The following is a 12,749-nucleotide window of genomic DNA, read 5'->3' as shown; positions in this document are numbered from 1 at the left end:
AACCAAAAGAACCCTTGTACTCTTAATCACCAGCTAATACTAAACCTCGCATCCCTTAGAAAATGTGTATTTAAAACCAGACTCGCGGTATAAAAAAAAAAACCTCACATATATTTGTACTCACAAAATTTACAACTTATATAATTGATCTATAACTCGAGGAAATCTTCATTTAATTGTACTTCACTATATAAATACATATAAAAGGGGAACAATTAAGCAAAGTGTCTTTCTCCTTTTATGCCCATAGTTATGGAGTGTTGGGTAAAGAGTGGCCCATTTAATTAAGTTTGATATAATAATCCAAACAGTCAAGATTTTTTTTATAGATTGTATATGTCTGTATGAGTATGATATTTCCAAACGTCAATATGAAATCTTCCACAATACTTATATATCATCATATAAAAGAAAGCGACAATGACACACATTAAACTTAGCAATGTGTCGATGCCAACGAATCATCATGAAAGATTTGGCTTACTTATTCTCATTGAATTCCATGTACAAGCAATCCAACAAGTTCCTTTATAAAAGACTATTTCTTGTCACTATTAATGGTTCAAAAAGATCGATCGGATCTCATATATATATGAATGCGAATTTATCTAATTCTAGTTGAACAAGTGAAAATGACAATACCTTAGTACAAGATTCAATGTTTCTATATAACTAATACATTATACTCGTATAAAAGAAGAATTAAGATGTTGTGGAAAGGATGCCATATTTCATCGAAAACATTATTAATTCGTGTAACAACATTTAGATCAAATTAATATATACGAGTAATATTTTGCTCGATAACACTTAATTATATTACTAAACTTTCAAAACTCGACCTTATTTTGTAAACGGTGGCATCTTAAATTAAAGGCATGATGTGCCGTTAAGAAATATTAAAAACTAAAAATGGCATGACTCGCCGTAATAAAAAAGAAAAGGCATGACTTGGTTTACTAGCATCATCAGATCGTCTTTGGAAGATTTGGATTACATAATTATGCATAGACTTTAATTTTCAGTGCTAATATATGTCTATTTTATTGTACCTCGAGGAAATAAATAGATTGACTTTACATTTTAACTTTCTTCACTTGCAATATATATTTGCAATATCAAGATGCAAGACGTTTATGAGATCTTCATAATAATATATCTAAAGGTTTTGTATATTGTATAGTTACAAAACTTTGCTTGTTTATAATATAAATCAATTTAAAGACCCATAGTTATTCATTATTGTTTACCATTAAATATTCATTGTTGATACTATTTAATGTTCATTTGATTTTATTTTTTTTAACTTTTATTTATGAAATTCATCTTGAAATGATGTAAGAATGAAAAATAATGATATAGAGTATCATGATTTCCAATATGGACATATTGACTATTGAGTGCTTAATATTAGCTTTTACTTTTAAAAAATTATTTTTTTATAAACTAATCATATGTGTAATGTTATAATGTGTGTGTGTGTGTCATTATATAATAAATATGCAGTAGTATTTGTACTTCAAATAATCAAATGTAACAACGTAAGGTGATTGATAAAAAATTTATTAACAACCACTCAAGCGTGTCTTTAAGTTATGGGCTACGTTTTAAGGTTTAAGGCAGTCATTGATACAAAAATCATGTTTTAAAACGTTATACTCGTATATAAATAGAGCCTCAACCATAGTCAGTCAGATTGTCAAAATTCAAATTAAACGAAGCCATTCAAACAAAATCTAGTTGGTTAGATCATAGTTGTAACATGAAATCTAACCATATCTATGAAAATTAAATTCCAAGATTTTCTTCAACTTGCACTAAAAAGACAGATACTTGGGTCAAAGTCAAAGATACAATAGATTGAACCATGAAGAAGATATATGTCATATTAATCACCATTATACTCGCTTTCTCTCTTTTGTCTCCCTTGATGTTATATGTCTACACTCTACATTGTGGTCCTAAAAAAAGATACAAATGTGTTTCAATTCATGTTTATTACATCGTGTTCCACAAGCACAATTATATTGTTCTAAGTTATGAGCCCACATGACTTGACCATATGCAAGTCAACCTCTTCAATTGTTGCTCTCCGGAAGATCTATAATTACCTAAGGGTAGATATGGTCGTCGATTTGCTATGCAGTGCGTATCCAAATTGACCACATTATGATCCAGTAAATAAGATTTCATTTGCATAAAATTTCTACAATCATTTGAAAAAAGGGATTTCAATATGAGTTTTAATTCATTACAGTAACCAGAAATAGCAAGAATTAGTTCAAGCCTCTGGGCATATATGCGTTAAAAATAATCAACGTGAAAAAGAATCAAGAAAATGTTGTATAGACCTTATTCTGAGATGAATATACAATTATCTACTTATCACAACATTAATCTAACTAATCATATGATCTGATGATTTAAGTCACAATAAACAGTTTAAAAGTGAGCATCCAAACAGGGGTATTTAGAAAATCATATGATCCTGACTCTGGTAAAATAAAAGTCACCATCGTATACATAAATCACAACTCAATCAGAAAATCATATGCATTCGTTGTCACATCTGTTGATGATTTCACTTTGAAAAATTCTCGAAGGGGTATTCAGCCATTGGTTTATGAACAACAAAAACAGCAGTTTCTATCATGAATACAATCTGAGCTTTTAACATCCGATAGCCGAATGAAAATACCACACACGAACTCGAAAAATCATACAGCCGGGACCTTTTTCCCATCTTCAATAAAGAAAATTGCCGTTTCGGGAACCTACAATATTGCATACAAGCTTGACAATATTAGTTTCCATTTCCATTAAAAAGATGGGAGCACGTCCACTTCTACAAGTAGTTCTCTATGAAACCCTTGTTCAACCTAAAATTACATAGCAATTTTTAGCTCATTTACCTATAAATGGGTAGACTTACCAACACGCCTTCAGCCTAAAGGTTCCCCTCAGCCAAGTGGTTGAGGGTTTAAATCCAGATGGAACAAAGAAGTAAAGTAGGTATCGGGTGTGTAGGTTTGCCATTCAAGAAAAATGAAGGGGGTATAACTGGGTTACTTTTATTTTTATCTCTAATGGATCAAAAGCACCAACTCAATTAAAAAGGTAGTTGCGCAGAAAACGAGATTATAGAAGGAAAATTAGATTCCTAATCTAATAATTTACTCTTTGTAATCACATAAATACTAACTAAAAAATTTTTATAAAAAAGAGCAATAGATATTTTGGGCCAACCCAACTTGACGCAGTCTATTATGTTTACCAAAAAGTACCCGTTTTAACTCACTACCCGACCAACCCATGTTCCAGCTCAAGTAATTATCAAGCTCAGGTATAAAAAAAAAATAGGAGGTTCATTACATCAGGCCATGTATGTGTGATGAACTCCACAATGTCGTATGCTATGTCTCCTTGTACATCAATTTGATCTTTCTCTGTTGGCCCCTGTTCATGAAATTCCAATAATCCACATGAGTTTCTATTATCAATATTTTATGAGGTGTGCTGACACTGAAAATGTACCTTAACAACAGAAGCACCAGTTGCAAACTTCTTTCCAAGCTTCTTTGAAGCATCACTCAGTTTGACACCTACAATACATTATGAAAATTAAAGAAAAATACAAAAATGAAAGACTTGGTTCTTGAGATTGCATATTTAAGTGCTTATAGCTTATTACACTTTCAAAATGCAATAAGCACTTTCTGAACGTTTGCATAAAAAATATAAGTTCTTAATTTTGGGCTGCTAATTTTCAACTGACTTTTAAAACACTTCTAAGATATGCAATCCCAAACACCCCCATAACACTGAACGGTTCAATTGAACAGTTACTATGAACTACTCAGCAGTGACGGATCTAGGACACGAAACCACATGTGTCCGAGTTGGTAGAGCCGACAAAATGAATGAGTAATATGAGACTACGAGTTGTACAAACTCTTTTACCATATATCGGATATCAGACTTCTTATAATCATCCATGAAACACTCAAATATTATGATTAGATAAACGGGATAAAAAACTGTAGTTTTTACTAATAATTAAGCTATCAAAACACTCCTATGAAATTAATTTGTCAGCAAAAAACTTGTTTTTCTATTCATGAAATAGTCTATTTGTAAATTAATAAAATTGTAAAATAATAACATCAAGTTTGATATTTGTACATGTCATTTTTAAAATTAAATTGGCTGTGACAACTTGTTTCATCCATCAGAATTTAGAATTTTGACTTTTGAGAATATGGAGTATCACTAAACAAGAATTTTGAGAACTATTAAAATCTTTATGTTGATTTTGTTATCTAGTGGTTTCAGATTCAATATCATCATTTAGTGCTTTGTGATTTAGTACATTCTGAATCCAATAAGAAATTGATATTGAGGACTTCAATCTATCCATACACCACAACATGTGTCCGTGTATAAACATAACATGTGAATATGGAAAACATTATAGGCTTTCTAAATAATTTCTAAATCAGGTCCAAGGACACACCTGATTTGCATGTAGAACCAGCCCTAACTCCTCAGGGCCAAGGACCAGCATGCCTAAGCTTTGTATCGTTCATGTGGAAGGGGTGACGTCCATTAGTTTCAAAGGGACTAGTTTGGTCAAGTGTGTAGGAAACCAAGAAAATGAAAATTTAGAAAGAGGGAGTAAATTAGAGGTAGTAAGGCTTTCGACCTATTTGACCATTACCCTATAAGTACAAATTTATTTAACCTGTTTGTGATCAAAAGCAACCCAAACTAGCCCATTCCTAGATAAATGCATGGAAATTGCCACCTTGGCACCTCTATGATTAATTATCAATTACAAAAATTTTGGTATATAATAACAATGATGAAATGGTGTTATCCTTACCAAAAAGATCAAGGCCTTTCAAGGTGGTGATAGACTTTCGCTTGTTGCGGGTTACCTTCTCAATTATTACTTCTTGTTTCTCCTAAAAAAAACATCCAAGTTCGATTCACATTGTTAACAAACTTCAGGAACTACATATGCAACAACCTGGAGATCCAGACAGTTATAGTCTCGTAGATGGTTATCATTCTCTACTAGAGTACTAGGTAAAGTATACAATATAAAAATGGCACTCGCTATAATTTAGCTTCATTGTTCATATAGAATTAACTGCAGAATATATAGAGATGATACCAATTACCAATCGCCATGAAAACCCATTATCGTCCAATTTAGGCCTCTATTGTCCTTGCAATATAAGTTGAAAAAATATTGTCCACGGTAATTTAGTTTACCCATAAATTTCTCTGTTTAGGTTAATGACCTATACTACATTGATTCCTTAATATCTATTGTTAGCATGTCAGGCACTATAAGCATGAACAAGAACAGGCAACTCCTTAGTGAAATAACAGTAGGTATAGATAAAACGCTGCTATGAATTGTCCATAAACCCTAAATAAGATGATAGTATCTTAATAACATCTCTTGTTTTGCCACTCAAGGTTGCAAGTTGGTGCCTCAAACAATGGCAGATCCATGAATTCCTATCAGGTTATGCACTACCATAACAAAATTACCACTATAACATACACCAGCAATTCTTCAAGTTTTATAATTGTCAATCTTTCGTGGCGAAATGGTGAAATATAGCACAAAAAATAGATATAGGGGATGCGCTGCATATATGTCATGCATGTATATAAACTATATTGAAAACTTGCTGTTCAGACCTTCTTTTTAACCTTGCCCCCTGGAAGTCTCTTTACTGGTTCTTGTTTTGGTGCTGAAGAGCCTGCAGCTACAAATTCAATAACATAAAGATGTGAGAGCCTCAAAGCCTAATTTCAGAAATGCACTATTTACATACCATAAACTGCATAGAACATTCAAAAGCTAAAAAACATCTTTAGTAGTAGAGAACTAAGTGTGTTCTCCAGAAAAAATTGCATGAAAAACTTCCATTTTCTCCAAACATGATTATGGAAAACTATAAAGATAAACTTTTTGTATCTAAACATACCCTAAGGGTTTGATCAGTCAAACAGAGGAAACAAAGAAAACTTGCACCGTAAATTATCCTCTATAGTAATCTTGGACAAAGATAAAATGTTACAGCTGAACATGAGCAAGGATACAAGTGCAGGGATACGGTGAGCATAAGTATGAACACAACATTACATATGCACATGTATAAACACAAAACTAAATAGAGATGGCAGTTTGAACATACTCAAAGTAGCCTAGATGTCCTAAGTTCTGATCATATACCTATTGGATTGCAACAGGTGTGTCACGGGCTTATGGCACATCTGCAATTTTGTATTCCATCCCTCTTCTAATTCAAAACCATGACGCCCTATCATTTTCATTTAATATTACAATATAGACACTTCCATCAATGCTCTCTTTCTGCCAATTTTTTGGGGAGCCATAAGTATGATATCTAATCATTCTTCCAAGATACGAAGCTTTTTGTGAAAGACACAAAATATAAAATTTTACAAAGGTGCTTTTCATCTCTAGAAAACCACTAATACTTCAGTAAACACGTTTATTCACCTTCATTTTAAAGTTTTGATACTATGGAAAGCATAACGAGTTTTTTTGTATTAAGTAAAGGAAAATAGTTGATAACTATATAGGCGGGCTTCAAAAACATTATTATAAACCCGAAAAGTGATTTTTCTCTATTTTATGGAATTTTTTGGTTGAAATTCGAACTTGCTTTTTATATAACAGGTCTCCTTGAAATTCTTTCATAAAAAAAATCTTGTTTTTCAACAACTAAACACACCCTTAGCTAATCCTGGATTCCTAGGCCAGTTATATACCTAGAAGCTATGCATAAAATATAGAATACTAGCATATGTACTAAGCATAGCATGTATATATATATATATATATATATATTGTAACAGATACAACTTACAAGCATGAGCCGTGTAGTACTTATGTTCAGGAGTGGAGCTGGAAAATTTGTCAAAAGGGGGCAAAAGTAATGGTTTTTATCAGGTACGGTAGTCTTGTGGGGGTCAAAAGTTCAAAATTTTGCTATTATTATAATAATTAGAAAAATCTTTTAACAAAGTTTTTTCGAACGAACACACATTACATTTCTTTACTTTTCTTTAAGATCGTCTTATTTTTGGCCACATATCTTGAACTTGCTAAAGATCATATTTGAAAATGGGATGGGTGTCAACGACATGGCAATATTTATCAAAAAACTTATACAAGCATGCTATATTGCTATGAACTAACAATAACAATTCACAATGCCTACAAAACCAACATTACCAGAAGCGGAAGTCACATCCGATATCGAAGACGACTGAAGCTGAGCGGAAACTCCATCAACTTCCTTTTCATTGGAATCTAAATCATTTCATAACAAAAATCAAAAGGGTTTTCGAATTCAGCAAAAAGGGTGTCAGAAAAACACAAACTTTTTCCTTTTTTTTACCTTTAATAAGATCAGGATAAATCTGGGGAGCAAATTGGATCAACCAAGGTTTGCATTTTTCAAAATCGGGTCCGAATTCACAATACTCAGCGGGTAACCCGCAAACACCACAATATAATACCTCAACTGCTTGGGGTTTTTCTGCCATTTAATTATTATTAAAACAAAATTAGTTATGCTAACTCGGAAATAATCTGTGTTGGGGATTTGTGATTTAAAGAGGGTTTTTGTGATGTAAAAATGGAAAGTGGAAAAGATGAAGGAATCATACACAAGTGTTTCTTTTTGTTTTTGGTTCAATTCTGGGATTGGGGGATAAAAAACAAAAATAGAGCAGGGCTGCAGGGTACACCAGTCTAGACGATTTAGCCCAATTACAAACCCAGCTGATATGATATCCTTACTTGGCCCAAATACCCTGATGATGTCTTCTTGTATGATTTTGATTAGTTTAGCGGTTTAGCCTAATTTAAATCTCCTCTAATTTAAATCCAATGTTGAAATTCGTAAGTACTTTTATTAGGGTGATATGTGAAGTGAACGAGTAAAATTGAGGGGTTTTATGTCACTTCATTTAAGTAATTTAACCAATTAAACAAAAGGTTTTTGGTGTTAGTATTTGTTCCGTTAGGTTTTTTAATAAGTGAACATAACCAAAGGAATGCTTCTTTGTTAAGAGAAAAAAAGTAAAGTAAAGTAACTCCCAATGCGGTTTTCTATGGTGTATGGGGGAGGTTGATATGTAGACAGCCTTATCCCTACCAAAGATAGAGAGGTTGCTTCCAGGTTCTACCATAGGTAAAAAAGGACCTCCAGTTTTGCTGGGCATGAGGATCGAATCCATGACCTCTGTTTCTAGAGGCATGAGCTCCAACCACTGATCCAACCCAGTTGGTTTTTCTTTGTTAAGAGAAAGAATAGTCTTATTTATGTTTTTTCATTAATTCGTTTAACCAAACACCAAAAAATCTTTTTTATGTACAAGCAAAAAGTTGGCTTTTTGATTCTAAGGTCCCAAATTTAATTTCTGCTAGGCACAAAAAATAATTTCTTCTAAGATGCTCATTAGGCCTCTCACAATAAGCTCATCAACACCCCATCGATGGGGTCGTCAATGAGGAACCTATTGTGAGCACCCTGTCGATGGGGTTTGTCGTCGATTGGCTTCGATGGGTCAAAGGAGGTTGACGAGAGGGAGAGGTGGGTCAAGCTTTTCATTTTTTTAAATTTTGTTTTTTGGTTTATTTTATGTTTATATATAGTGTGTGTATATATGTGTATGGTGTATATGTGTGTGTGCATGTGTTAAACAAAGAAGAATAAGAAGTAGCATTTTTTAAACTAACCACTTTTAGTCCCTCTATATTTAAAGAAAGTTCAGTTAAGTCCCTTAAATATTACTCTATTTTTAATTCAGTTTAAAGTTTTTAATATAGCTATATTATGTTAACTTAATATAAATTAATATAATGTTTATAATTTATATAATATTTTTGTTTAAAAATAATAGTTTATTTATTTTTAGGTAAAAAAAAGTAAATAAAAGTGGTAAAAGAAGTGTTATTGTGAGTGAGTTTGAAAGAGGTGGATGAGGGGAGAGAAAAGTTGATATGGCAGTGTGGAAGAGGTGTGTTATTGTGAGAGATCTTATGAATGAAGTCTAGGTGCACATGTGAAGCTATAAAACATGGGTTCAATCCTTCGAGGTGATCAGGTCATGTGGTAATTAGGATGAAGGTGTTGTACCAGCATCATATGGTTTATAGGGGGTGAATCAATTGGTACCCAATTATAACATTGGGACTAAGATTCCCCCATGACTTTTTCTTAAAATCTTTTTTTATATTTTTTTATTTCCTTTACTAATCAAAAAAACAAAACAAATGAACATAAACAAACTTTTGGCCAAGTAGTTAACGAACTTTTCGCCCAACATATATTGCAGTCTACTCCACTAGTTTTGAACTTTTGATAGGTGCAATTTGTATGCATGAACATTAAAAACAATTCGACATAATAATTAGTTTTATATATAAGTATAATATTGATATCAAGTGATTTATGTAATGGACTTCATGTCATAAGAGCAGGTGAAACTTCGTTTACAAATGATCGGTGTACCATATTAATTAAATTAAGCTTTGCATTAATTAATGGTGGTGGTGGGTGGTGTTGTACTTAATATATAGATACTAGCGAGTACAGAATCTGCAATGTCTTTAATATATATCACATGAGAAAGTTTTCTTCAAGGCCAGGTTTGGAATTGAAGAAGCCAACCAACCCCATGTGGAGAATAATGTATCAGAGAACATGTTCTCTTTTTTGTTTTCACCTTTATAATACAATATCACATTTAACTTCTGCATTGTGAATGATATGCTAATTGGGTCATTTCATTAGTAATTGTATATGCATGCACCATTGTAAAGTTGGATTTAAATGTATGTATATTGAATACACATCATTTTAATTTATACAAATGATTCTATATCTATATCTAGTAGTTGCTTAGTACTTCCTAGTTAGTTTAAGTGGTTAAGCACTTGTCTTACAAACAAAAGGTCTTGGGTTTAAGACTTGGGAAGTACATATGAAGTCTTTCTATGAAGGCTTGACTTGGGTATACCCAGGTTCAAGTCTGGGTAGGCAGGGTTTACCCCTATTGATCATCGTGCCTTCAGGCAGGTTAGTAGGGGTTTTTTCCCCAATCGGGTATTTGAAATAGACATTTCTACTTCGAGAGAGCTCTTTAACGCAGACCCGGTTAAGACAACGTATGTTAGACTTCCCGCTGTCGAATCGGGACACGAAGTTCTCAAGCGAAATTCACCTTTCAAAAAAAAATCTCGTAGTTGCTTAAACTAGCTACGTTATAAAGTAAATACCCATGTCTATTTATTTTTGTTTATGATAGGATAGGTCTTAATTAATTTTTTTTTAAAAAAATCTTGTATGATAGGGGCCAGTTTTTCATCGACTGGTTTAAATTGAGTATTGAGGTCTATCTAATTAACATGGACCCAATTAAGACAACATATGCTAGACATTCTGATATTCGCAAGTAATTTGCATTTTTTATAGAAAAAAAAAACAATGAGTAACCAAATATTAGGGGTGAGATTGCGTCGGTTTTGGCCCAAAACCGAAACCCAAACCGAACAATTCGGTTTTTGAAAACTAAAAACCGTTAGAGTCAGTTTTCGTCTTGTTCGGTTTCGTTTTTTTTATCTTTTTTTCTTTTCTTTTTGGCTTTGGTTATTTAGAGTCAAATGGCAACTACTAACTGGAATATGAAAATAAGTTATTGGTTATTGAAATAAAAGTGTCATTGTTTCTTGTATGAGGAAAGAATATTTACACATTAATAGTTAGGACTAATTTTATGTTTTAGATTCATCTTGCAAGACTGCAAATAACAAAATTAACTTGTAAGATAATAAAAAGTTTATGGTTATATATATATATATTGTTATTACATGTTCTTATTTTTATATTGTTCTCGTTAGATGGTCATCCTACATAATATATATATATATATATATGTGTGTGTCTGAAACGTAAAAAAAAAACACATTAGAGCTATTATTCCTGCTAAAATGGAATGATCCCTACTAAAATGTGTATATCTAGTCGACAAAGCTAAATTCTAAATTATGTATAATTAACATTGTAATGCAATGATCACATTTTCAAGTCTATAATATATAAAATTATATCACACAATATATAAAAAAAACTACTGAAGCAAAACTATATTACTTGCACACCGGCCACCTTGTTCATAGTCCTACGAAATACATAATGTATAAAACTGAAGCATCGCTAATGCCAAATAAAGTAACTAGTAGTAAATATAAATATAGTTAGATGTGAAGATAAAGTATAATAAGTACTCGTATATGTTTTCGGTTCGGTTTTTGTTATCGGTTTTTTCATATGAAACTGAAAACCAAACCGATCCGTCCGGTTTTAGAAAACAAAAACCAAACCAATCCGTTTGGTTCAATTTTCGGTTTTCTCGGTTTTTTTCTAGTTTTCGATTTTTCGGTTCGGTTTTTTCTCACCCCAACCAAATATATATTGAAAGACTATATTATGTTCACACATTAATTAATACACTATGCATCATCATGACATATTCATGCATTATCCGCAATGTTAGAGAATTTGACCTAGTTAAAAGTAATTAGTAACATGTAACAAGTATTACCTACAAGTTATTAAGACATGCCAACCTGGTTATTTGAAACACAACACTCGATCTGCTAAGATACCCCGTACATGTAATGTTGTGGGTGTTTACATACAATACAATTATATATGTGTGACTAATTTAGGTATGTGTGTGGTAAATAATGTATGTAAGCGGGGAGACCGTATCCTGTGTGTATTTTGCATTGTTATCATGTTCAAAACTCGTACATTAATCCCGTCATCTTCTTTGCAACTTTTTAATTTAAGTATATGTGTACCAGCGCCAGTCCTAAAGATTTTGATGTTCAGGGCTTGATAGTTGAAAATTTGCCCCATGTTAAAAATTCTAAATAATACAACACAAAAAGTTTAAGAGTTTGAAACCTAGTCACGTTAGGCGGCTCATCCCTACGCTGATTTTATTAAATAAATAAATAATTGCAAGTTTAGAATTTGAGGAGGTACACTTTAAATTGAAATTTCAACATACGAATCACCTAAACTGATACGTGTAGAACTTCAATTAGTATAATCAACATTAGCTAAAAAAAACTACTTTCAATACTTAAAATTGCTTAACCATTTAACCGTTCTTGAGTCATGGTATTTCATAAATAAGACTACTTTCAAAGTTAAAGATCTTTATAAAAGTTGAGCAAGTTATTCTTGTTGTTTTTCTCTTTTTATCTTTTATTTTGAGCACAGGATGGTTATACACAAAAAAACATAATATAGATGATTAAATATGTTTTTAGGGCAAAATAATAATAATAATACAACAATAAAAAGAATAATATTGGAAAAACATTACCTGATTATATGAGTATATATCCCTTTGACTTTAGTCTTTTATAAACTATAATTCCTTATACTCTTATTATTGATTTTTTTTTTCATTCAATCGACTACAACCACACAAATTAATATTAATATATATATTAAAAAGAAAAGTACGGATTTTCGTGTAAAGAATAGTGAACTTTATTTTCTTTTTATTTTCACCACAATACTTTAACACTTTACACTTTTAACACTAAACTTTTATACCTTTTTATTTTCTTTTATTTTCACAACAAATTTTCTATTCTTTTTAGTTTCACCACA

At 31.8% G+C, this 12,749-nt stretch overlaps 1 protein-coding gene across 1 annotated transcript; it reads right to left on the bottom strand.

The window, feature by feature from the left end:
* Nucleotides 1–2,469: 2,469 nt before the first annotated feature.
* Nucleotides 2,470–7,749, bottom strand: LOC122595905 (translation machinery-associated protein 22). Its single transcript, XM_043768384.1, has 7 exons — nt 7,449–7,749; nt 7,283–7,360; nt 5,716–5,783; nt 4,883–4,964; nt 3,535–3,602; nt 3,373–3,456; nt 2,470–2,774 (listed from the first exon to the last, which is right to left on the bottom strand). Exons 1-7 carry the CDS (start codon nt 7,594–7,596, stop codon nt 2,718–2,720), a joined length of 585 nt encoding a protein of 194 aa, XP_043624319.1. The 5' UTR covers nt 7,597–7,749; the 3' UTR covers nt 2,470–2,717.
* Between the last annotated feature and the right edge of the window lie 5,000 nt (nt 7,750–12,749).

Source organism: Erigeron canadensis, chromosome 4, assembly GCF_010389155.1.
Source record: "Erigeron canadensis isolate Cc75 chromosome 4, C_canadensis_v1, whole genome shotgun sequence".
Lineage (NCBI taxonomy): Eukaryota > Viridiplantae > Streptophyta > Magnoliopsida > Asterales > Asteraceae > Erigeron > Erigeron canadensis.
This window is presented reverse-complemented; position numbering and strand designations above follow the sequence as displayed.